At 47.0% G+C, this 26,693-nt stretch overlaps 1 protein-coding gene across 1 annotated transcript; it reads left to right on the plus strand.

The window, feature by feature from the left end:
- On the plus strand, positions 1-24,298 carry TKTL1 (transketolase-like 1). The gene is made up of 13 exons (XM_008578410.1): positions 1-194; positions 4,011-4,128; positions 8,423-8,520; positions 9,572-9,760; positions 9,843-9,970; positions 11,174-11,367; positions 13,468-13,629; positions 16,867-17,023; positions 18,849-18,979; positions 20,069-20,152; positions 22,369-22,465; positions 22,613-22,732; positions 23,449-24,298. Exons 1-13 carry the CDS (start codon positions 1-3, stop codon positions 23,619-23,621), a joined length of 1,845 nt encoding a protein of 614 aa, XP_008576632.1. The 3' UTR covers positions 23,622-24,298.
- Positions 24,299-26,693: the final 2,395 nt, after the last annotated feature.

A 26,693-nucleotide genomic window follows, 5' to 3' on the forward strand; every position in this document is an offset into this window, starting at 1 on the left:
ATGAGGACGCTGCTGATCCCGCCAGGCCGTATTTCCTCCGTGGCCGCTGAGGTGTGTGCAGCTATGTCTGATCCTGAGGCAACTTCTAGGGTACGTGAACCCAGACCCGACCAAAATACGGCCCAAGTGTTGCGGGATATGGCCAACCGCCTGCGCATCCAATCCATCAGGGCTATGTGCAGCTTGGACTCTGGGTAAGTTTCCCTCATAAAAGCCCAAGTCTTGTGGTGTGAGGGACCCTGCAGTGAGGAGGCCTTAAGATAAAGGGACCCGTCCAGGCCTAGGGGAAGTCGGTCGTACAGGCCCGTCTCCAGCCACCCCTAGACGCCAGCGAGGCACGGTCCCGGGCAGCTGCCTCTTCTTCCCTGTAAGGTGAGGTTTTCTACGTCCTCACCCATTAGGAGAGAAAGATCTAGAACGTACCTCCGGTGTCCCTGGGATCAGATTGGGCTAGCCGTGGTTTGCATTTTGTGGGGGGAGCAGGGCTTCTTGTGTAATCAGTCGCACTGACTGCCGGGGAATGTATGAGCGACCCTAACCCAGGACTTGAGAGTGCAGGAAGTTAAAAGTGGTCGACTGTAAGAATCGGGCTAAAAATGTGCTGTTGAGTTCGGTAGTATCTATTGAGTTTTGCATCAATATTAACAAGGGGTATTTGTAGTTTTCTTGTAGAATTTTTGTCTGGCCTTGTTGTAAAGTTAATGCTGGTTTTATAGAGTGATTTTCGGATTATTCTCTTATTTTTGGAAATTTGAGGATTGCTGTTAATTTTTTTTTTTTTTGTCTTCCGTTTTTGGTTTATTGTTGGCTGGCCTATACAGGGATGAAACCCTAGACCTTGGTAACCAACTGAGCTAACAGGTCAACCTCGTTAATTTTTCTTTGTGTGGTAGATATTCCCCAGTGAGGCCAATACTTTTGTGTGGAGAGTTTTTTGCTGAATATTTTAGTGTTCTTACTAGTTGTAGGTTTGTTCAGATTTTCTAGTGATTTGGTCTTGTTAGGTTCTTCCCGGAGTTTATCCATTTTTTCTAGGTTGATCAATTTCATTTGAACAATGTTGAATTTATATATATATTGTGGTAAACACATTAGTTATTGTGGTTAGTGTTAGGCAATTATGTTTTAGCCGACGTCTAAGATGGCGGCGGGCGGACAGGAGGAACACCCAAAATGGCTGCGGAGAGTTTCAGGTTTCTAGCACATTTTCCGAGAATCACAAGAAACCCCTCCCCCTTCTTCCTCACCACCACATACCCTTCCCGCATGCGCGAATTTCTCCAAACCCCGCCCTCTCCCCCTCCCATACGAAGAGTCCAGCTCAGCCTGACTGGATATAAAAGGCCCAGCCCGACTCTCCCAGCCGCTGCTCCCACTTCGGAGAGGGCAGCCCGCTTGCACATTTTGCCCGCCTAATACATTATGGTTAAGCCTTTGTCTCCTGGTGTTTTATTTTTCTGCTCAGGCCAGGGCTTTTCCTTTGTTAGCACAATGCCTGTTTTTCTTTTCCTTTTTTTTTTCTTAGTAAAGTCTTCACTTTTATTTCTTATTTTAATTGGGTCGTTTTTTTTTTTTTTTTTTTTTTTCTTAGTTCATTTACCTAAAGTTTTGTAAATTTTTTTTCTTTCTTTCTTTTTTTTTTTTTTTTTTTTTTTTTTTGACCGGTTAGGGGATCGCAACCCTCGGCACGGTGTGGTCTGCACCACGCTCAGCCAGTGAGCGCACCGGCCATCCCCATATAGGATCCGAACCCGCGGCCTCGGCGTTTTTTTTTGACCGGTTAGGGGATCGCAACCCTTGGCTTGGTGTCGCCCGCACCGGGCACCAGCCATCCCTATATAGGATCCGAACCCACGGCAGGAGCGCCGGTGCACTCCCAGCGCCGCACTCTCCCACGTGAGCCACGGGGTCGGCCCTGTAAATTTTTTCAAAGAAGCAATTCTTGGTTTTGTTAATTTTTCTCTATTGTTTTTATAGTTTCTTATTTCTATTCCGATCTTTTTTTATTTTATTTTATTTTGTCTTTTTTTTTTTTTTACTGACCGGTAACAGAATCACAACCCTCAGTGTTGCGCCCGCACCGTGCTCAGCCAGTGAGCGGGAACCGGTCTCCACATGGGATCCGAACCTGCGGCGCTCCCAAGCGGCGCACTCTCCAGTGTGCCACTGGGCCGGCCCAGCGATCTTTATTATTTCCTTCCTTCTGCTAGCTTTTGCTTTAGTTTTTTTTCTAGTTCCTTAAGCTACTTGTAAAGTTAGGTTGTTGATTTCAGATTTTTTAAAATGTGTTTACAACTATAAACATCCCTCTTGGTACTGCTTTTGCTGTATCCCATGAGTTTTAGTATGTTGTGGTTTTGTTTTCATTCATCTGTTTTCTAATTTTCCTTGTGATTTCTGCCTTTTTTTTTTTCTAAACCCATTGGTTATTTAAGAGTGTGTTGCCTAATTTTCAAGAATTTGTGAATTTTCTACTTCTCTTTCTGTTAACTGATTTCTGACTTTATCCCATTGCAGTCAGAGAAATTAGTATGATATTTTTTAAATCTTGCCTTGGAAGCCTGGGCTATGAAACTAAAAAGACAGTGTAGATGCCTCTAAGACCATGTGTTTTCAAGATTTTTTTGCGTATCCATTTTGTTATCTTCACCTTCAAAATGAATAATAGAGAATTGCACTTTCTCAAGGGATCTCTAATGACTTTTAAACCCATATCATTCACTTAGGGGACACTTGCAAGGCAAGAAGTTTTAAGTCCCCATTTTCTTTATTTTTATTGAATGATAATTGATTATACATATCTTGGGGATTCAATGTTGACGTATGTTGGTCAAATCTATATTACTAGTATGTGTATTGTTACAAATTATGCTTATTCTTTATGCCCCTTGTCCAATCTCTCCCAATCCCCCTCCCCCTCCCACCACTGATAACCCTAGATTTCTTCTCACCTTCTGAAAGATCAATGGTTATTCTCTTGATTGGTTGCCTAGATGACCTGTCCAATGCAGAGAGATGTGATGTGTTCAGGTCCCCCAATATTATCATAGAGCAGATGCTTCTTCTGTCACTCTGAAATGGGCTTTGTGGAGAGAGACATCCTCTTCTTTGGTCTCTGCTGGTGACTCTCCTTGTGTCAGTGCACTCCAATGGCTGGCAGACCATCTGCGTGGTGGTTGTGACATCTAGCCACTTTCATGGCAGCCATGGTTACTGTGGTGGGCCACCCACATGCAGGTGATGTTTTTGATACGCTCCTTGGCACTAGTGGTGTGCCTGGTTGTGGGTGGGGGGTCTGGTCCCCGGTAAGTTTCCATTTCTATATTGTGAAACTTGAACAAGGCATTATTAATAGGAATGAGCCTGGCCTATAAAATAGTATTCTTCTGACAGTTGGGGAAGGGCTCTAGGGAGTTGGTTTTGTCTCTTGTCTTATTCTGGCCCCCCTTTTTAATTAATGAGGGACTGACTGGGCTTACATGCAGGTTGCTTTCTAAGAGCAGCGTTTATTTCAGCATTCAGTAAGGGCTGAAGTTACTCGCCCATGAGAAATGTTTGTCTTTCACCATTCACTTCCTGAAAGAAGTTCATATTAGTTAAGAGAATGGGACCTTTGTGGTGGTTCTGATTAACAATGATCCTGAAATTTCCTCAGCATGTGTAAGTTTCACAGACGGATTTAAACTAGTGAGCGTATGTAACTGGGAGTCACGTGGCGAACTTGCCCCCCGTGCACGGTGCTCCACTGAGAGAAGTGGGCTGGTCTCCAGGTGTCTCAGCCTGGTCAGGGTGGAGGTTGTGTGGGTACTGGCCTTCAAAGTGTCCTTCAAGGCTGTGAGCTTGGGAAGCCATAGCCCTGCATCCCTTATCTTTGGCTGGATCCTTCCCAGGCTGGAAGAAATGACTCTGCGTCTTCTGGTCTGAGGATACCACATGAAAGGCGGCTCACTCACTGTTCCTCCAGAGTCCCTTGCCTATGAGAAATGATCTGTGTCGTGTCTGCCTTTCAGCCACTCCATGTCGTGCAACAGCGCCGCCGAAATCATGTCAGTGTTGTTGTTCCACACGATGAGGTATAAACAGGCAGACCCAGAGCACCCGGACAACGACCGATTCGTCCTCCCAAAGGTACGCTGGCAGGGGAGCTCAGGGGCTGCTTCGATATGTGCTGCTTTAAAAAACCCCATTTTAAAAAACACTATGTGCCAGCAAGGCCTGGAGTGGGCTCCGTTTAATATTTTAGTTCATTCTTTGCACGGTAAAGATCTAAAAGGCATTGTAGGGAGGACCGCCTGAAGCCATGTGATGCACATGGCAGGAGGATGGCTTGTGGCAGCTGGCTGCACTTCCTTTTCTCTGGTGGGACCCCTTGACAAAGTCATGCTGCTACTGCCCTCTGTGCTGCCAGGTGAGTGACATCAGTGGATCAGACTTGCTGAGCCTGAGGAAAATTGAGTGTGGCTTGGAGGGACATTCTGCCCCTGTCAGTCAGCTTTCCCTTCCATTTTTCTGCAGACCTGACCTGACAATGATGAGGAATTTTCTCATTAGGGATACAATACCAGCTGCCCCAGGACACTGGGGACAGGAAAGTAAAAGAATGTTAAAGACAAGGTGTATTTCAGAACCAGAACAGGTCCAGAAGAACAACCAACAGAAAACAAAGTGTGTCAGAACGTGTGGCTGGTTTAATGCTATCTGAAGGGGCACTGTGTCCCAGAGCAAAGCACTGTGTCCAAACACCTAGCAGATCAGGGCAGTGGGAAGTAGTTTAAAGACAGATCAAGGGCCGGACCGGGGGCGCACTGCTGCAGTGCGCCGCTTGGTATGCACGGCAGCGCTCCCACCGAGGGTTCGGATCCCACATACAGACCGGTTCCCGCTCACTGGCTGAGCGAGGTGTGGGAGCAACATCGAGGGTGGCGATCCCGTTGCCGGTCCCGGTCCGGTACGGGCGTGACACTGAGGGTTGCGATCCGTTGCCGGACGCGAAAAAAGACAAAAAGGAAAATAAAAAAAAAAGACAGATCAAACTACGGACATGGCTGAAGTACTTAGGGGTTATAATTGTGCCTTTGTCTTGGTGTCCGAAACATGTCAAATGGTTTGGCAAAAACTAAATAAATAAAATTTGTGTGTGCGTGTATGTTTATTTATTTATTTTTTTCCTTTTTGTCTTTTTTTACTGACCGGTAACGGGATCGCAACCGTCGGTGTCGCGCCCGTACCGGGGACCGGCAACGGGATCGCAACCCTTGGTGCTGCGCCCGCACCGTGCTCAGCCAGTGAGCGGGAACCGGTCTTCACATGGGATCTGAACCCTCGGCAGGAGCGCCGCCGCGCTCCCAAGCGGCGCACTCTCCAGTGCGCCACCGGGCAGGCCCGTGCATGTATGTTTAAACAGATGAAGTAAACGTGGGCCATGGGTAAAGGCAAGTCAAGGTGAAGGGTGGATGGGAATTCATTGTACTAGGCTTACAACTTATCTATAAACTTGAACTTTTTTATAATAAAAATTGAAAAGTGGGTGTAGAAACACAAATCAGGTGTTCAGATTTCTGGTTTAAAAATAGAAAAAATTGGGCCAGCCCAGCAGCGCACTCGGTAGAGTGCGGCACTTGGGAGTGCAGCAGCGCTCCTGCTGAGGGTTCGGATCCCATATAGAGACCCGTCCGCTCACTGGTTGAGTGCGTTGCGGGCGCGACACCGAGGGTTGCGATCCCGTTACCGGTCACGAAAAAGACAAACAGGAAAAAAAATAGAAAAAATGCCTAGACTATCACATAATTGCTGCTATTGGAGTCATCAGTCTTAGAGGGATAAAGAGGCTTTCTGGTACACAGTAGCACACTGGGCACTGTTCAGCTGCCAGAGTTTGTGTGTTCATCAGATTTAGGCACCAGATAGAACCGGAAGAAAGGAGAAAGCGCACAGAGCATCGTCTGTCGTGGCTTTGGCTGGACACAAAGCAAGCAGACATACTACAGGTGGAGCCATGAGGGTCTTCGCCATTGGTGCCCCACAGCCATGGGTCTGCCCACAAGCGATCATATCGTCAGGGCGTGGGTGTCTAATGCAGAACAGAATGTTAGGAGGCAAACACTAAGGCCTGGTATTGTCACTGACTGGCAGGTTCTTGGGTTCCATTACAGCTGTCACAGTGCAGAGGTTTGTGATTCCTCTGTCTCCCCATTCAGGCTTTTATTTTTGTTTTATTAACTCTTATATTTTCTCCAGCCAAGCAGGCCTAGGAAAAACCAAAAAGCCATTTTGTGAACTTGTTCTTGAAGCACGCATTGTGCTGGATCAAAGATGAGAAGCAGCATTTGGAAGAGAAGTTTTTCTTTTTGGGTGCCTGTGGAACCTTGTATGTGTCTTTATTCCAGTGTTTTTCCCCACAGCATAAGGGCTCATGGGAAAAAGAAGGGTACCCGTGTGGGGGCACTGCCTCTGTGCCAGGCATCATGCTGACACACCACACATGATGGGGCACCTAAGTCTATTTTTACAGCCTCCGGCTGCCTAAGGAGGGGCTCCCGGCTTCATTGTTCCCATAAAGTGAAGTTGGTCTGAGTGCTGAGCCCAGGCTCAGTCTATGGCATCGTAGAGCCTTGGCTCCAATCAGCCTCCAGAGTTTGTTACAGGAGGGAGAAAGGCACTGTGAGGAGGGAGGTGGTCAGAAGAGACTCCAGTGGGATGGCTCTGCTAGGCTAGAGATGCGAAACTGAAAGGGAGTGTCTGAGGACACAAAGCATGGAGAGAATGCCAGGGAAGATCAGAAGAGCCCGAGGAGGAGGAGAGAGTAGGAAGCAAGAAGGGAGAGAGATCTGAGGATGATGAGGACCTTTCATTCATTCATCAATGGTGGTGATGAACACACCCACCTCATCTCCCCTGGAACAGATCTGACGTGTGAACAGAGGAGGGAGGCAGATAAGAAACCTGTAAGTAAACAGATAGTGTGTCAGAGGGGGCTGAACATTCTGGAAACAAAAGGGAGGGTGGAGGGGGCACTAGTTGGAAGAGAATGGTCCAGAAAGACTTCAATGTTGACGATTAAGCAGAGATTTGGAAGAAGTGAGAGTGAGCTGTGCACATCTCTAGGCGGAAGACTGGAGTATAGGGAGCCACCAGTGAAAGGCCCTGGGGCAGATATGTGGCCCTTGTGTTGAGGGGGTAGCAAGGAGGCCAGGGTGCCGGGAGTGGTGGGATGGGGTAAGCAGGAGGGGATGGGGGCTGAAGTGGGCAGACCAGTGCAGGAACTAGGACTCTTCTTAGCAGGAGACTAGAAGACCTTGCACAATGAGTAATTTAAGTTTTTTTTTTTTTTTTCCTTTGTTGTCTTTTTCCGTGTCCGGCAACGGATCGCAACCCTCAGTGTCGCCCCCGTACCGGACCGGGGACCAGCAACGGGATCGCAACCCTCAGTGTTGCTCCCGCGCCTCGCTCAGCCAGTGAGCGGGAACCGGTCTGTATGTGGGATCCGAACCCTCAGCGGGAGCACCGCCACGCTTCCCAAGCGGCGCACTACAGCAGTGCGCCACCGGGCCGGCCCAGTAATTTAAGTTTTAACAGGCTCTGTCTGGTGGCTGGGTTGAGAATGGCTGTGGGGGAGAGGCAGGGAGGCCAGGGAAGAGGCTGCTGCAATGACAGAGGCAAGAACTGTTTGTGGCCAGGCCAAGATGGTGGCAGCAGAAGCTGTTGAATAAATTCAGTGTGTCTGGAAGCTAGGGAGCAGGCCCTCTGTCATCAGTGCAGCAGTCCTTTGTAACGGCTTTGTGGTCCTCAGAGGGCCGCATTCTCTCCATGGGACTATGATAAGCCCGTGCAGACAAACAGGATGGGGCTGGGGTGGAGAGGTGGCAGAAAATGGTTCGTTTCTAGCATTGGCACTTCTAGATGACCACTTCTGAGATCTCAGTTGACCTGAGTTTTACAAACCAAGGAACTCACACTCTTAAGTATTTTTCTGTTTAAGAATCCGTATTCTCTAGTAGATTGAACATTATGTGGTTTGTGCATGGCTGGGAAAAAGGCCTTGTGAAAATGGCAAAGATCATGCCTTACGTTTTCTGCTTTACGCTTAGGCTCCTTCCTCTGGTTCGCAAAGCTCCAGTCTTTGCACTGCGTGGATGACCTGTGGCTTCCTGGGCACGGGCGATGCGTGTCTTCCTTGTCAGCCCAGTTTCCAGCCAGGCTGGGCCCCGGGCTTGGCTCACAGTGTGCCTCTAACATTGATCTGAGACTTGTGGTGCATGTGGCTGCGGTGAAGAGGAATTCACCCAGCAGGATGGGAGGGGCCGTTCTGATGGGACACCATGACAAGGTCAACAGGAGCCACCTGTGCTCCACAGAGGAGGTTGGCCTGCTAACCATGTCATGCAGCTGTGTTTAGGTTCATTGGGTCCTTTCTCTCTTACAGAAACTGTCTCTTACTGATGCGGTAACAGGATGGTGTGGGCAGGGACTGGGGGCCGCGTGCGGCATGGCCTACACTGGCAAGTACTTTGACAAGGCCAGGTAAGGTGCTTACCCAGAAACCACTGCGCGGCCGTGTCCTGCACTCCCTCGGCTGGGTGGGGTGGGGACGAGGCCTAAGGGGCAGCGCACACTGCAGCCCGGGCCCCTGCAGGTACTGCGTCTTGCTTCCTCTACTCCCCAGGCTGCCCCGTGTCCCATGAACCTGTTGAAATTTCTCATCCCTTGTCGACTTTCTTAGTTGTCCTCCTGGGGTTAATAACTTTTCTTTAACTTGATAGCATTTTAGTGGGGTCTGGGATGTATTTTATTGGTATAAAGCTCCACATTGTCTGCTGTGCAGGAGTTGACTGTGTGCAACAGAACATATGCTGCTCAGGTAGAATGTTTCCATTTTTGTGATTGTTGTAAACTCATTGTACGAGCAGAAATAGAAGGTGGCAGTGCTTTAAAACAATTTGCCAAGAAAGCGTACATGTAAATGTTGTTTAGGCATTTAAGGGAGCCGCTTTCTTCTCATTCCCTTCTTGCCTGTCAATGGGGAGAAGTGTCAGAAGGACCTAAAACTCGCCTGACAGCTAGAATGAGAAAACTAGCCACATGTGAAGCCCATTGCACGAGGGTGAAGCTTTTATTTATTATTTATTTTTATTTTTATTTTTTTTATTATTTTTTTTTTTTTGTCTTTTTCCGTGTCCGGCAACGGATCGCAACCCTCAGTGTTGCCCCCGTACCGGACCGGGGACCGGCAACGGGATCGCAACCCTCGGTGCCGCTCCCACGCCTCGCTCAGCCAGTGAGCGGGAACCCGTCTGTATGTGGGATCCGAACCCTCGGGCGGGAGCGACGCCACGCTTCCCAAGCGGCGCACCATCCAGTGCGCCACCGGGCCGGCCCGAGGGTGAAGCTTTTAAAGCTTTGTTTCTTCGGCTACTGAGTTTGGGCAGAGTTGATGAGGAAAATAGTTTTAGGAACTTGGTGCTCTGAAGCAGCTTTTCCAGTCTTATTTCTTTGGTTCTCTTTCTGGAATGTCTTTGCTTGAGTGGCCCAGGTAACACCCAGCAGGGCTCTAAACCTCCTTTGCTTGTTCCAGCTTCCGGGTGTACTGCCTTGTTAGTGACGACATTTCAGACGGCTCTGTCTGGGAGGCCATGGCCTTTGCTTCCCACCATGCTCTGGACAATCTTGTGGCGATCTTTGACTTGAACTGCGTGACACATGGTGGCTCCTCACCCGCCGCGTACTGCACAGACATCTATCAGAAGCGCTGCGAAGCCTTCGGGTAACTTCTCTCTCTTGCTTTACCTTCTTTCTGTCTCAGCCCCCTTTATATCTTGTAACCCAGTCCCCTCCTCTGTTGGCAGGTGTAGTACTTACGTGGTGGATGGCCGTAACGTGGAAGCGCTGTGCCACGTGTTCTGGCAGGCAGCTCAAGTGAAGAACAGGCCCACTGCTGTGATCGCCAAGACCTTAAGGGGCCGGGGCATGCCAAGTAAGCAAGTGTTTCTTCCCCACTTGTGGTTGTTAAAAACATCTGTCTACCCAACAAAGAGGCAGAAGGAAGCTTAGACTGGCCAGGCAGAGGACTGACTTAGTGAGCAGTGATGATGCCTATAATACGTGCTAGAGGCATCACGCTCTCTTGCGCTCATTAGACGGCAAGTCTGGTAAGGGTAGGAGGGAAGCCCAAACCCGGAGCCAGTGAACAATGGTTTTCTACCTGCAGAGGACTGGTAGGGAATGGTTGTGCAGTTAGCACAGAGATGGAAGGCGTGCTGTGTGCACAAGCAGGTATGTAGTAAGGTGTACATACATACGTGCTTGTCTGGACCCAGGCTATCTGGAAGAGCACACTGGAAACTAGTAAAGCGTTGCATTGGGAAAGGCAGCCACGGAGCCGGGGGCCAGGGAAGGAGGGAATGTTCAAAAACTAACACCTGGCACATTTCAAGGCTGACATCTGAAATCATGCGTCTCAAGTTTAAACAGTTGGAAAGGATGTGGTGGCTGGTTTCTTAAAAAGTTTCAGAAGAAAACTATTCTATAATTCCTTCCCCAAATAGTCTTAACTCTGGTATCCCCAGTTCGATAAGTGTGCTCCTGGCAGAACCCTGGTGTTGTCCTTGCCTCTTTCTCGCCCTTTTATGCCCCCACATCGATGCACAGTCCCTTAGAGTGCTTCCCAGATCCATTCACTCCTCCCCGTCTCCAGCGCCATGACTGTCACCAGGCCCCCGTCATCTCTCCTGAACTGCAGCAGCTTTGCTAATGGTCTTTACACTTCCCGCCCACTTCCTTTCATGCTGGTCTCCACACTGCTACCGCAGTGATCTGTCCACAGCAGATCTGGTCAGTCATATTTCCACGCCAAACCCTTGTAGTGGTTTCCCATCTTCCTTTGGATAAAACTCAAACTTTATCATATCCACAAGACCACTGTCTATCGTCTGCGCTGCCTGTCTCTCCAGTGTCCTCTCCCTCCCTCTCTCCTCTATTTACCAGCACATGAGCCAGTGGCTCCCTGAGGAGCTTCAGGGCCTTTGTCTAGACTGTCCTATCTGACCAGACCCTCTGTGCCAGGGTTTTAACTCCTGTAAGTCCTAGGCTGGCATATTTTCCATCAGGGTATCTTTTAGATGATCTAATAGGCATTCACTAAATATTTATGGAAGGAACGTCTTTTATTTTGTCGCAGACATTGAGGATACAGACAATTGGTATGGAAAGCCAATGTCAAAAGAAAGAGCAGAAGCAATTATTGAATTAATTGAGAGCCAGATACAGACCAACAGGAATCTTACACCAAGTCTCCCAATTGAAGACTCACCTGAAATCAGCATCGGGGATGTAAAAATGACCACTCCACCTGCTTACCAAATTGGTGGCAAGGTAGGCAAAAAGGTGGATAATTGAATAAGCCATGTACATCAACTGCTTTGTTCTCTAATTTTCTTCCTAGATACACAAGATTTTTCATTTATTCTGATCTCCATGGATGACCAGTTAATAGACAGTGTGACATTTAACAGTCATAAGTAATAAGGATGAGTTATTTCCTTTTATTAGCACTAGTTTTTATTCTTTGTTTTCACACTCACTTAGGTCTGAATTTTCTGATTAGTCAATTGCTATTTATTAGCGCCTGGCACTGTATGGCTTTTTTTTTGCTTCCTCACTTTGGTTTGTTTTTGTGTGTGTGTGGTTTTTTTTTTTTTTTTTAAAGCCGGTAAGGGGATCTTAACCCTCGACTTGGTGTTGTCAGCACCACGCTCAGCCAGTGAGCGAACCGGCCATCCCTATATGGGATCCGAACCCGTGGCCTTGGTGTTATCAGCACCGCACTCTACCGAGTGAGCCACAGGCCGGCCCCCATGGACTCTTTTTTTAAAGATGACCAGTAAGGTGATCTTAATCCTTGACTTGGTGATGTCAGCACCACGCTCTCCCAAATGAGCTAACTGGCCGTCCCTATATAGGGATCCGAACCTGTGGCCTTGGTGTTATCAGCACCACACTCTCCCGAGTGAGCCACGGGCTGGCCCTAGCACAGTGTTTTCAAGCTTCATCAGTGTTGCAGCATGTATCAGTACTTCATTTTGATGGCTAGATAATATTCCGTTTTATGGACATGGCACATTTTGTTTATCCATTTATCCATTCATAGACATGGGGTTGTTTCTGCCTTTTTCCTATTGTGAATAATGCTTTGAATATTTTTAGACAAGTTTTCATATAGATGTATGTTTTCTCTTGGGTATATACATAGGAGTGGAATTGCTGGGTAAATATGGTAATTCTAAGTTTAATGGTTTGAGGGACTGCTACACCTTGTTTTTTAATGGAAAAAGTCAATAACGTACAGGTGTCGATTTTCCCTTAACTTATAAATTCAGTCTAATTTCTTTCTTTTTTTTTTTTTTTTTTTTCCATTTTGTCTTTTTTCGTGACCGGCAACAGATGGCAACCCTCAGTGTCACGCCCGTACCGGACCGGGACCGGCAACGGGATTGAAACCTTCGGTGTCACGCCTGCACCTCGCTCAGCCAGTGAGCGGCCGGTCTGTACGTGGGATCCAAACCCTCGGCGGGAGCGCCGCCATGCTCCCAAGCGGCGCACTGTAGCAGTGCGCCACCGGGCCGGCCCCTAAATTCAGTCTAATTTCTAACAACAACCTAATGGAATTTTTTTCATCATTCTAAAATTCTATGTTTTAATTTTTTTGTAATGAGTATTATCAGTTTTAGAATTTGAATTTAAACGCCACAAAGGGGCCGGCCCGGTGGCGCACTCGGTAGAGTGCGGCGCTTGGGAGTGCAGCGGTGCTCCTGCTTGAGGGTTCGGATCCCATATAGAGACCAGTCCACTCACTGTTTGAGCGCCGTGCGGGCGCAACACCGAGGGTTGCAATCCCGTTGCCGGTCACGAAAAAAGACAAAAAGGAAAAAAAATTTTTTTAAATAAATAAATAAATAAAAGCCACAAAGGCATTTGCATTTTAGAAAATAAGTTTTTTAATAAACTGTATGGATGGGATAGAGAATAAATTTAGTTGAGCCAAATGTTTCAAGTAATGCAATGCTATCTGTCAATTTTTAGACAGTAGATCAATTAACGTAGCAAAGTAATTTGAGGAATACAGTAAGAACTGTCAATGCCTGAAATTTCATTGTTGACTTGTGGAGTGTTTTCCTACTTGGAAAGCAGGGATAGGAAAGTGTTCACTAAAAAGAACATAACTCAGGAAAAAGTTGGGTACCACATCAGCCATGTGTGAGAGAGAGACACTTTTGAGAAATTGCTATCCAGTGAGCCAAGTATGGATTAAAGATTGGCTAGCAATCCATGTTTATAACCCTAGAGGACATTGCTGGTGAATCACAAATTTACTTTCTTCAAGATGGGATGGCAGTTTGTAAATCTCCAAAACTGTACCTTCCTTATAAATGGATAGTAAGAAGCTCTACCTTCTTGACCCTTTATGTTTTCTAGTTGGCTACTCAGAAGGCGTGTGGTTTGGCCCTGGCTAAGCTGGGCCACGTAAATGAGAGGCTCATTGTGCTGGATGGTGACAACAGGAACACCTTCTCCGAGGTGTTCAAGAACGAGCACCCGGAACGCTTCATCGAGTGTTTTATTGCTGAGCAGAACATGGTGAGTGCGCTGTGCCTGGGGTGTCTTTCAGGCCTTCTCATTGACTAGCAGTGGCGCACGGGAGGCCCACCCTGTAGTACAGTTTTTCATTCCATTTATAAGAGCAAGGCACTGGAGAAGTCTCCAGGGAAACAGGAGACAGGTAGCCAGGCAGAGTCTGAAAGGTGGCTCCCAGGTCTCCTGCCCCGTGGGGGGGGTAGACTGCTCAGTGCCCTCTGGTTACCCTCTCTCCAGGGAGGCTGAGGGCCACCACCAATGGGGCCTGTGGGCCTAGAGCCATCTGAACCCTGGGCTCCAGACCCAAAGCATCCCGAGCTCTCTCGTAGATCTTTCTGCCCAGTCCAGCCCATCACCAGGCAGTCCTACGCCCAGATGCAAATAGGTTGGGGAGTGCACAGGGAATGCAGTTTGTCTGTCTCTGAGCTGTGGCACAGGGCTTAATAGATCACAGACGTGCAAATGTTGTACTAATTGGAGTATCCAGAATACTAGTAGTTAGACCTGCTGCCTTGGGTAAAGCTGTTCTGCTGATCTGTGCCTCAGTTTCTCCCCAGAGTGATATTAACACAGGGAGTCCCTTCATGCACAGTCACACACACCTCCTCTCAAGAAAGAAGGGGTTAATTCAAGTAAAATCTTTCAACTCTAAAGCTCTGTGCCAGGGTAGAGGAGGATGCCCCTTTCCTGTCTTCTTGTTGTGCAGGCTAAAAACGGTACTGGGTAACTCGGTGATTTTCTTCTAGCTTTCCTGCTTAAAGCAACAGGATGTATTTTACTAGATCCTGCAGTTTGGAGAATGGTTTCGTGCAGGGAAGGGGAAGGCGGTGAAGGCGATGGTGGCTTGGACCAGGGCAGTAGCTGTGGGGTTGGAGAGAAGCGGGCTTATCTGAATGTGCCTTGGCAGGAGAGCCAGCAGGATGTCAAGTAGATGTCAGGGCAGGCACTAAGGCTGGCAATTGGGTGTAGGCCAGAGCACCTGGGTGAGAGTAGTGTCACCTCTTGAGATTGACAAGACAGAGAGGAGTGGATTTGGGGACTCCATGAGGAGCTCTGTTCGGGTTCCTGGGGCGTCTGGGTACCTGTTAGATGGGTGGGTGGGGTGAGAGGGGAGACGGTGGTGTCAGGTCAGTAAAGGTAGATATTGTCTTCCAATGTGTTTTCTCTGCAAACTGCTGTATGTGTTTCTAAACTACGTATCCCTTTCCCTAGTTTTAAGTTAACATCTAAATTTTTTTTTTTTTTTTTTTTTTTTTTTTTGTGACCAGCAAGGGGATCGCAACCCTCTGTGCTCAGCCAGTGAGTGCACCGGCCATCCCTATATGAGATCCGAACCCACCGCCTCGGCCCAGCGCCGCACTCTCCTGAGTGAGCCACAGGGTCGGCCCAACATCTAAATTTTTAATCACAAATGTAAATAGTCACAAAGGATGTAATTACTCATAAATTGAAAAATTTGATGTTTTAAGTTAATACTCATCCAATTAAAGGTTACATCAAGACACTTTGTCAGAAATTAAATCTCCTTTTCTACCTGGATCCTCATTTTCATTCCATCTCCCCAGTACTTTGTACGCATGAAAGCCTTTTACTGGTCATATCATTTTTCTCTGCAACTAAAACATGCATATAAATCGATAGTTGTTTTAAAATTTCTTATATCCCATAGGCCTCTGAGCATTAGAATTTTTTTCTTCTAGGTCTATGGTTATTATTATTAGCTTGTATATCAATGGGTAAAATATACTTGTAATTTGAACAAATTACAGATTCTATTCCTATTTTTTCATTTTAATGATGTAAGTACTAAGGAATCTTATTCACATAAATAAGTAGATGGAAATGGAGGTTTTGCTGAAGGAATGTCACTTAATTCTTTTAAATCCTTCCCAGTTGTAAGCCAAAAATCACATAGTGGTCTTTCATTTAAAGTTGTCTGTAAGTCTTTCAATTATGTTGAACGAAAAGAATTGGGAACCACCTGATTTGGAAAAGGATTTGTCATTTGATATTCAAATTCCTCACTTTCTCAACAGCAGTGTGATTATTTCAAATTGTTCTCTTCAGTTTGATCTGGAGGTCTTACACTCCACTGTAAAATTAAAGTGGACGAGACATGCCTTTGTCCATGGGGTCAGGTTGCTGGTAGGTGATCGTTAGGGGGACAGTGGGAGAGGAGGCCATGGGCCCTTTATCTGTCAGATGAATGTAGAACCGAGTTGTTATGGAGTCAGAGATTTTGACTTTGAAACCATCCACAGCCATGTCCCCCTTGGAAAGTCTTTTGTTTACCCCCCTGAAGATGTTCATATTCTAATTTGAAGCCTACAGGGGTATGTGAGGCCAGAGTTCCGGTGGGGGTGGGGTCACCACTGTAATGCAGATGAGAGTTGGCCCGCATACAACTTCCAGAGCCACAGAGCAGATGAGGAAGAGTGTGAGCATGGAGCCATGAGGATTCACTCCAGGGGCCCAGCAGGAGAGGTGCACGATCCAGCAAATCCAGTGAGGCAGCAGCGTGGTCTTGTTGCAATGGCATGGAAACCTAGAGAAGGAAGCGCCCTGAGAAAAGGGGGTGATTTGTTGTGCTAAAGGCTTGTGCGAAGTCAGATGACCTCTTGTGTTTGGCAGCCTTGAGGTTCCTCGTGGGGATAGCAGCTTAGGTGAAGTAGGCCGGGGAGAGAGTGGAAGATGAGAAAGCAGGACAGTGACTGTAGACAATTTTTTGAGACCTTTTACGGTAAAGGAGAACGTAGGCGTGGAGCAGTCTCTGGAGGGGAGGACACGGTGGAGGTGGAAGTGAAGATGGAAGGTGCTAGCATGTATTTGAACAGCAAGAGAATGAGCCGAGAGAAAGGGAGAAGTTGATCCAGCACAGGAGGGGACGGGGAACTGCTGGGGATTCCTGTGGGAGAGCGAGAGAAGGGCGAGGCTCGGGATGAACCTTCCAGAGGTGCAGGGCTGGGGCCTGGGAGGGCGCTGGAGCGAACAGGCAGCTGAGAGAGAGCCCCTGTCTTCCCTTCTTGTTCCCAGGAGGCTGAGGTGAGGGCACCAGCATCGTCTGAGGCAGAAGTGCGGGGAAGGAGGGAGGAAGTGCGGAAGGTTGGACGGAGAGCAGGGAGGGCGCATGCCAGCGCTGCAGAGCACTGCGGAGTGTGCACATTGCTTGTCATGGGGACTGGGGAGGGGGTGACCAGGCGGAGTCCAGGGATGTTCTCATTCGTGTTCTTTGAGTTGCAGGTGAGCGTCGCACTGGGCTGCGCCTACCGTGGCCGGACCATTGCCTTTGCCAGCACCTTTGCTGCCTTTTTGACCCGAGCATTTGATCAGATCCGGGCTGGAGCTCTCGCTGAGATGAACGTCAACCTTATCGGTTCCCACTGTGGGGTGTCTGTTGGTACGAGTTCTGAATGCCATCATCTCGATAACCTTTCTCCTTTACAGAGAGTAGCATGGGATCTGTTGAACCATGAACTGACTTATGGTTCCACAACGTTTGGTTATTCATGACTTTTTTTTTTTTTTTTTTTTTTTAATGACCGGTAGAGGGATGTTAACCCTTGACTTGGTGTTGTCAGCACCACGCTCTCCCAAGTGAGCCACGGGCCGGCCCTTATTCATGACTTTTTTAACAAGTCATACTGTGTTTTAAAAGTCTCAGACACTCTGGAGAACTTCTGAAGCAAATCTCTTGGTGTTACTGTGAAGTGCCCACTTACAGTCATTAAGAAACAATTGTTTGTCCTGAGTGCCTCTTGTGTGGGGAGCTGTGTACTGGATCTGAATAGGGATAATACAGAGTCACCGGATTTTTCCCTGCCCTCAGGATGGTCACAGCGTAACTGGGGAGAAGCAGCTGGGCAGAGGAGAGGCAGGGGGTTTGGAGCAGCCGGACAGTCTGCTCAGGTGGAGTGGGCGCTGGGATCGCCATGCACACCTTCGTGCTTCGGGCGGTGGGGACCCTTGAGGAACATGTGCAGGGACATAACAGCCACGGTAGCAGTGTTCCCCCGGCAGGGTGGACTAGAAGGCAACCATAGGAAACAGCGAGGGACTGGTATAAAGGTGTGCATTAGAAAATTACGGGAGGATCTGAAGAGAGGAGTAAACGTTCCTAACAGATGGAGGGATCCAAAATTGTGTGAAAAGAAAAAAAAGTCGCCAGGAGTTACTCCCCTGTTAGGGAAATGTCAGGGATTCGTGTTCGTGAATGACAGAAATGAGGACGTGGGAAAGATGATGAGTCACCTGACTTGCCTGCCGTGGGACAGGTCATCTAGGTAGATGTGACAGCTTCCATTTGCTGCTAGACTGCTGATGATGCACATTTGGGAGTCATCTGAGCAACTCCCTGAGAGAATGAGACTGGATAAGAAGGTTCTGGGTGGAGCTGGGAGATCAGGCCATGTGCATGAAGCTGAAGGCGCAGGTGGTTGCCCAGGGAGAGAGTAGAGTGAGGAGAGCAGCACTGCAGGGGGGGCCTGGCAAAGGGGCCAGGAGTCCTTGCCATCAAGTTAGCTATGTGGAGAAGGGGCTCTAAGTCCAGTCCAGAGAGGAGCTGGGCTTCTGAGGTTAGACAGTTGTTCTAGGCAACGCAGTTGCACAGGGATGGACCCCTTCCTGGCTGAGAAGAGCTCAGCTCAGTGTATTTTGGGATTTCTCTTTGCACAGTGTTTCTGTCCAGAAACTCTGCTCGCAAATACACCCAAAGGCATCCTTAGTTACAATAGCACCACCAGGGTGCCCCAAAGGTGTGTTAAGCTCATCTACTTTGAAGGCCTGGAGAAATGAGTAAAACCACACTTCACGCTGATGTAGACAATGCAGAAGAGCAGAGAAGGAAAAACAAAGCCTCAGGGGACCCTCCTTAGGAGAAGAGGCTTGGTGGGGCCCGCCCAGGCCACCAGTTCTTCAAGAAGAGAGCATTAAGTCAATTGGGACCATAGTGCCCAGTGACAGGTCAGTTTGTTGATCTGAAAGGTTGGGAGCTTAACCCAAAGTGTTACAGTGAGATGTCAAGGGAGGTAGGTGTGCAGAAGTTCAGTTTGAATGATGAGTTATGTGCACGTTGTAACTGGGCCATTTTGTAAAGCTCTGCTGCAGTTTTGGGCGCCTTGCGGTAATAAGAGTTGTTGATCCTCTCGGGGCGGGGGGTGGGGTAGAGGGTAGGTTCCTAGTGGGGTTGTGCTCACGTTTTTATTGTGCTCACGTGGCTTTCTCAGGTGAAGATGGCCCCTTGCTGATGGCCCTGGAGGATCTGGCCTTGTTCCGAGCCATCCCCAACTGCACTATTTTCTATCCAAGTGATGCCGTCTCCACAGAACGTGCTGTTTATCTGGCGGCCAGTAATAAGGTACTTATGGGGCACTGGTTCAGAAAATGCTTCTGGGCTCTGCTACTAGTTTGGTACTGATGGTTGGGTTTTTTCTGATTTTTTTTTCAGCATAAAAGTAATATTTATTATAGGAAATCTTGGTCTTAGAATTCTTTCCAAAAATATGACCTTTACAGAAACAGGTGATTATGCACATGAACATATTTGCATTGTAAGATACTCAAACAATACAGAAGGAAACTGAACGAAACCTGACAGCCTCATTCGGGGCTAAGCACAAGAAACGGAGCCCTCCGGGTATTCTAAACAGGAAGAGGTTTCACGAAGGGTGCCGATGAAGTCACAGGAGTGAGCTCCAGGCAGGGTCCCAAACGATAAAAGTGTTGGGCTGACATTGACGCTGCCACCACTGAGATTGTCAGACTTAAGACACACCCTACTTGCTGCAGCCAGGGACAAAGAAGCCATGCTGCTGCCGCCACCACCTCTTGACATCCAGAAAGCTGGAGAGCGGGTGGGAGGACATTACTGCAGACGGACCCCAGGTTTCTAGGCCCTGGCTTGTACTTAGAAGCAGCTAAGAAGGGCAAGAGTGTGGCTTTGGCCTCACTCCTCCTGAGATGTCAGGCAAGGGCATTAGATGGACAGAATCAAATTCCTATCTAGAAGCTAGTTGTAAGGGGGACTAGGGAACGGAATCATGTAGTCTTTATCGTCCCAATTTCTCCAACTAACGCTCACCAGACTCCTCTCTCCACCCGCAGCCATGTCCCCTGCACAGGGAACCCTGGGCACAGTTGGGTGTATCGTGCAAGTTCCCTTTCTAAACATTTATAACACATATAGACACTTTGGCTTTTTTTACTTGCTATATCTTGGATATTGTTTTGTTTTATGATTTCATAAATGCCATCGGATTCTATTCCTAGAATGATCGTGTGGTGTAGGCCTGCATCAGAATCCATGGAGCGCTTATCCCTCACTCGAGTGTGTGCTTTGTTTTTAGTAAAGTGTTCAGTTCTCCTTTCCCCCCAATTTTTTTTTTTTTTAAAGTTTATTAGTTTTAGATTTTCTCAACTGTGGCTTGGGTTTTCATTTATGCCCTAGGGAATGTGCTTCATTCGGACCAGCCAACCAGAAACTGCAGTTATTTATACCCCCCAAGAAAAGTTTGAGATCGGACAGGCCAAGGTAAGGATTTGAGTTCTTCAGTGCTATCCAGTATCATTTCATGTGAAGAGAACTACTCTACATCTAGCACAAGGTATCCCCATAACAACTTGAAGGCACTTCAGTGTATTGGCTGTAATGTATCACAGCTTCAAGCTAAACGTAACAGAAACTATTTCAAATGAATAATAGATGTTAGGTTCAGATTTTCCATATCTAAGGCTGGGAAGAAAAGGTAACATGAACCATCTTGGCATTGGAAATTCTGTGGCCCCGAGGCTGGTTTTGCACACAGGATATATAGCCTTGCCCATGATCCTGCTGTTAAAATCAGATTGGTATTGCCGAGCACTTCCTGTGTCTGATGCTTTCACAAAAGCCCTGAAAAGCTGGGATTATCAACTCTGTTTGTAGATGAAGATCAGAGAAGGTAAGCAGCTTGCTCAAGGGTTCACAGCTTGTGAAGATTCAGGCCCAGGCAGTGAGGCCAGCCGATCTGGGCCTGCACACCAAACTGTCCACCTGCTGTTCTGCCTGCCTCTCAGGACTATGCATGGGGAACACCAGAAAAGTCTATAGGAAAAAATGAGTGATTCTACCTATCACCTAGTGAGTGAGGCGTACGGACATTTTGCCATGTTGTGTATGTGGACACTTGAGATCATACTGTGTGGAAAAGTTGTGTGTTCGTGTGTGTTTACACAGTTGAGATCATACTGTGTGGAAAAGTTTTATGTCCTGCTTTTATCTCTATTAATGCCATTAATAGTTCTCTTAAATATATGAAATACCTATAGCCACTCTTGAAGGAGCAACAGGTAACATCCAACTTGATTGTTGAAGGCTAGGCTGCTCCAAAATTCATAGTTGCTAGTACTGAGAGTAACTGTGTCTTAGTTCTAATGAACATAGTGCCACAATAAAGCAGGTATTTCCAGAACAGTCCACCGTGTGCCATCAGGTAGCTAGAAAACATCACTTGAGTGGAAAAGGTATAGTATTCACCTTTAGGGTTAACTACAGGCTCTATTGTTCTCTGTACTCTCACATTTAATACATTTGGGGGGGCGGGGGTGCCTTGACATTTGTATGATTTGCAAAGCTTTCTTATCTCTCTCCTCTTTTTTTCCCCTAATATTTCCCCTGTCCTGACAAAAAGAAGTAAATTTCCTGATGGTAAAGGATGTGAGTTAAAATTGCATGGCATGGATAATTAAAGTGCTGGGTTTTGCAAAGGGTACATAGATGTCTGTGAATGGAAACGTGTATACGTGTTTATACTTTAAAAGACTACAACATCCTCAAAGAATGGGGTGGTTTACAAACTCCTGAATATCTGTACCATCAGCAGTGGTTCTTAAGCTACAGGGAAATATAGAGAGGGATAAAATGAATACTTCCAGATACCTTTAGTGTGGGTGGCTTTGGAGGAAGCAAAACTATAAAAGAAGCTTGGGAACTCTGTCTTTGCTTATTAGTTTGTTTGCTGGTAAGTTGTTGAGAACGTGAGCTTTGACCTCAGCCTGCCTTGGGCCAGTTCTCCTGCTTTGAGATTCTTTCCTTGGCTGCAGAATGGTCCCGCTACTTCACAGACCTTTAGGGAGGCTGTTAGGATTCTCTGAGCTCAGATATGCAAGATGCTTAATGCAGAGCATGTTGCAGATGCCAGCACATTCCCTGGTAACATGTGAAGTGTGTGTGCCTCAGTAAGCTCTCAAACCCGGCCAGAGGTGGTACATTTCCAGGCTGTTTGGTGGGTGTAAGTTAGGGTACGTATCCATGCTCCAGGGCAGATGGGCGGTAGAATCCCTTCTGGTCTCTCTGCCTTTTACTAATCCACCTTCTTTGACAAAGGGTCATTTTTTGTATTCTGTAAGAACTTAATAATTTAGCATTGTAAATCAAGAGAGAAGGTAGATGAGTTTTTAAAACCAATATAAAGTGGGGTATATCAAAAGGAACGTGTCCTGGGGCAGTCCGGTTAGTTCAGTTGGTTAGAGCATGGTGCTGATAACACCAGGGTCCAGGGTTTGATTCCTGTATCAATCAGCCAGCCACCAAAAAAAAAAGTGTGTCCTGGCTTCTAAGTGCATCTGATTGAGTCCTTTTTATAGTGAACCATTAAGGAGTGAAAACTGTTAGGATTGGGGAATTAGGAGCGTAGCAGAGCACCTCCGTTTTGAGATGTACTCTCTACATAGTAACCACAGCATTTTGTTTTGCTGGTGCTATACCAGGTTGTCCGCAAAAGTGTCAATGACAAGGTCACGGTTATTGGAGCTGGAGTTACTCTGCACGAAGCCTTAGAAGCTGCTGATAATCTTTCTAAAGAAGGTCAGTTGGTTGTGTCCGAACATTGAAGTTCAAGGTGGGGGGAGGTAGAACTTCAGCTACCTGTGTACTTTGGTCTTTTTATTTATATACCCGCATACTCTATTCTAAGTCTGCTTCATACACCTGCTGGTTATTGCTGTATTTCAGATATTTTTATCCGTGTCATCGATCTGTTTACCATTAAACCCCTGGATGTTGCTACCATCATCTTCAATGCAAAAGCCACAGGCGGCCAGATTATCACAGTGGAGGATCACTACCCAGAAGGTGTGTGCAGGCCTTGGGAAGGGTTTTCATTTTGTTTTAATGGGAAGCGATTTTGTTCTCCTTGGTTGGAGATGTGCTGTGCTCTCTTGGTCATCACCTCCAGCCTACCACTTGCCCAACATACCTCTCTGCACGTGTATTAGTATGGAGCCATGCCTGTATGCATTTGTGTGTCCCCAGCAGAGTGCATAGTGCCCAGTCACCAGGGTGGGTCAGTGGCAACACAGAAAAGTGGCTGACCTCAGCATTGTGCACAGGGAGAATTCATGAAAAGCTTGACAGTTTTTGAATTTTGAATGATTAACAGTTTGCCCCACCCCAAAAAGTGGGAATAGTGCCTTGCAAGCAGAGAACACAGCAAATGCAGAAAAGGAGTGTGTGCCAGGAAGAGGGGCTGGGAAGGTCAGGTAGAAGGGTAGAAAGATGTGATGAGTCCCTGACAGCTTTGAGAATCAGCACCACAGATTCCCCCCCCCCATGGATCCCAGGGTGAGAGCAGCCCCTGCTATAGGTGGGGGTGGGAGCAATCTGGAGCCTTGCGGTTCAGTATGAGAGTAGAGTTCTTCATGCCATTTGTAGAATGACTGTTCATAAATCAGTGACTGATGGAAGAATTTCCCCCTGTGAACCAGCAAATTCAAAGGCTTCTATATAATGGGGCTTTAAGGCTGACTAGCTGCTTCAAGAAAAGATCCTCATGTCCCTTCCTTCCCTAGGTGGCATTGGGGAAGCTGTCTGTGCAGCCGTCTCCACAGAACGTGACATCGTGGTGCATCAGCTGGCAGTTTCGGGAGTGCCTCAGGGTGGCAAACCGCAGGAACTGCTGGACATGTTTGGAATCAGTGCAAAACACATCACTGTGGCCGTGAAATGTATTGTAATGGACTAAAGTAGCTTGCCGGCTTTGGTCTGAGAAAAGTAGCCTCTTTATACATTTATACTTGTTCCAAAACTATCCTTTAAATATATACTGCTGTGCTTTGTTCTCTTTAAAGCAAAGCCAGTTAATATCTTTCTTTATTCCCGATTCAGAAGTTCAAGATAACTACTTTTCTTTTAAACCATGGCCGCATATACAGATGTTTCTGTCATTTTCAGTCATTTAAAGTGTTACAAAAATTTAAGTAACAAAATAGCTAACAAAACCACCACCTGATACTGTTTTCTGATAAGACTACAGATAACTGGGTTGAGGATCTGTGTAGAGTTAACAGTTTCTTCAGTGTATTTTGCTTGGAAGTAAAGAAAATGTGACTTGAATTGTATACTTCTGTAGCCCAGATTTTGCAGCACTATAACACCGTGATACATACTGCTGTCCCCAGTCTGAGATTCCATGTGCTGCTGTCCTACCTGCAGCGTCCTGGGTAATGTGTGACTGCAGTTGCCCTGGAGTTCCTCTGATGTTTGCCTTCATCTCCCTTTCACAGTTCAGAGGCTGAGTAGCAGTGAAAGCTGTTAGGATGTCCTGGGTTGCTTGTAGGGACTGTTCTGTGAAGAGATTACAGCTGCTTCTGGTGTCCACACTATTGTTCAAGTCAAGTTAATAAAGCATTTCAAAACTAACGGCTTTATTCAGTCTGTCCTTTCTATATGATTCAGTTTCTCCTTGATAAAGTCCTAAGTAAGGAAGGCACTTCTGTCTAAACCAGAAGGAGAGGGCCGGCCCGTGGCTCACTCGGGAGTGTGCGGTGCTGATAACACCAGGGCCCCGGGTTCGGATCCCATATAGGGATGGCCGGTTCGCTCACTGGCTGAGCGTGGTGCTGACAACACCAAGTCAAGGGTTAAGATCCCCTTACCGGTCATCTTTTTTTTTTTAAAAAAAAAAACAGAAGGAGAGAGAACAATGGCCCCCAGCAGTAAAGCTGGAAAAGGGTAATAGGCTGCGGATGAACCACTCCCTACGAAATAGTGGATGGCCTGAAAAGCCATCCCTGAGCCAACCCCTTCCTTTCAGCTGTGGGCACATAAATTATGTGGCCGGAATACAAGAAAAGTTACCAGCCAGATAGATGGGCCCGAACTTCAAAACTAAATTTAAAATTATACTGGATGTGTCTGGTATGTCACATTTCTTATTTTTATTGCCTTCAATAAGTGGTCATCAGGAGTCTTTGGAGCTGTGACCAGTTTGTCTTAGGAATTGTTCTAGAATGTGTGGTAAAGACTGAAGAACTAGCCTGGGACTAGGAGTTCTCTGGGTCTACTTGTTTATTCCACCCCTTCTAAATCATTCAGCTTGGCCTGTAAATAAAATGAGCATGATTGCTCTATTTCATAAGATTTCAAAATTACTTTGTAAAGGGCCGGCCTGTGGCTCACTTGGGAGAGTGTGGTGCTGATAACACCAAGGCTACGGGTTCGGATCCCATATAGGGATGGCCGGTTTGCTCACTGGCTGAGCGTGGTGCTGACAACACCAAGTCAAGGGTTAAGATCCCCTTACTGGTCATCTTTTAAGAAAAAAAAATGACTTTGTAAAAATAAATTGATATAGGGTGATTTTAGAAAATGCAAATTAGCAAAAAGATTTTTGGCCCCAAATCACAATCTTAAGGTAATCAATTTCTTACACTGCATACAATTTGCTCATTTAAAGTGTACCATACAATGGTTTTTAGTGTACTCAGTTGTGTAACTATCACCACAGTCAATTTTGGAACATTTTTTATCACCCACCCCCTCAAAAAAAAACCCATACCACTTATTAGTCACTTCTCATTCTCTCATCCCCTGGTGACCACTGGTCTACGTTCTTTTTGTATGGATCTGCCTTTTCTGGATATTTCATATGAATGGAATCATACCATATGTGGCCTTTTGTGTCTGGCTTCTTTCACTGAGCATGATGCATTTGAAGTTCATCCATGTAGCCTGTGTCATAATTTCATTCCTTTTTATGGCCAAATAATATTTTGTTGTATGAATATACCACATTTTATCTGTTCATCTGCTGATGGATGTTCGGGTGGTTTCCACTTGTGAATAGTGCTGTTCAGAGCTTTCACATACACAGGATTGTGTGTAGATGTATGTTATTACTTTTCCGGTACCTATATACAGCTAGGGGCGGAATTGCTGGGTCATATGGTAGTTGTGTTTACCGTTCTTGAGTGTGAGGTTTGTGTGTACATGTTTAAACAGTTTTGTGAGGAGTAAATGAGACAGTGACTGAAGGTGCTGTGCAATCTGAAGTATTACATGCGAGGGTACTTTAAAAAGTTCGTGGAAAAAGAAAATTTAAAGATAATACAAATCTTTTGAAGTAGCCTTGTACTACAAGCCATTAACACAGACAAGCCAAAACGTGGGTGGCCCTGCTTGGTTGTATTTGGGTGTAAAACGGCAGATTTGGTGATAACTATAGTGGCAGCCCAAATGGAGCCATGATAAAAGTGCAATTCCTAAAGGCAGGAAAGAGCCCCAAAGCCTCAATTCAGGCCTCCTAGGAGGTGCTGGGCAGAGACAGTCGGACAAATGGAAGTATAAGAGGGGCTCAGGAGCCAGGGTCACAGAAGGGAGTGAGCCCTGTTGCCAGCTTGGCCAGTCTAGCTTCAGTGTAGCCAAGGTGTCATAGGTGATGGGGTCAGACGCACTGTAAACTCGTGGAGGCGCTGAAGTGTGAAAGTTCCTTCCTTGTTCGGGGGCCTGGTAATGAAGGCCGGTGGAAAATGCCATGCACCCCGGCCTTTGGCGCCAGCGCCGTCGGCCCCGAGTGCACCTGATGTCTACGCGCCGCCCTGGGAGGATTCCTCCCATGGAGAAGCTGTGCAGCAGGGACTCTGGAGCCACGCTACCTGGCTTCAGTCCCCAGATCTGCTGCTGCTTGGCCGTGGGACTTTGGGTCACTAGATAGTGATGGTAGTGCTGATGAGGGGTGACAGTATGTCATGGGCTGTGGTCGGTATGTTAGAAGTGCCATCTAAATAGTCCCACTTAGACCCGCCCTTGCTACCTG

This window comes from Galeopterus variegatus, unplaced genomic scaffold (assembly GCF_000696425.1).
Source record: "Galeopterus variegatus unplaced genomic scaffold, G_variegatus-3.0.2 Scaffold1677, whole genome shotgun sequence".
Classification (NCBI taxonomy): domain Eukaryota; kingdom Metazoa; phylum Chordata; class Mammalia; order Dermoptera; family Cynocephalidae; genus Galeopterus; species Galeopterus variegatus.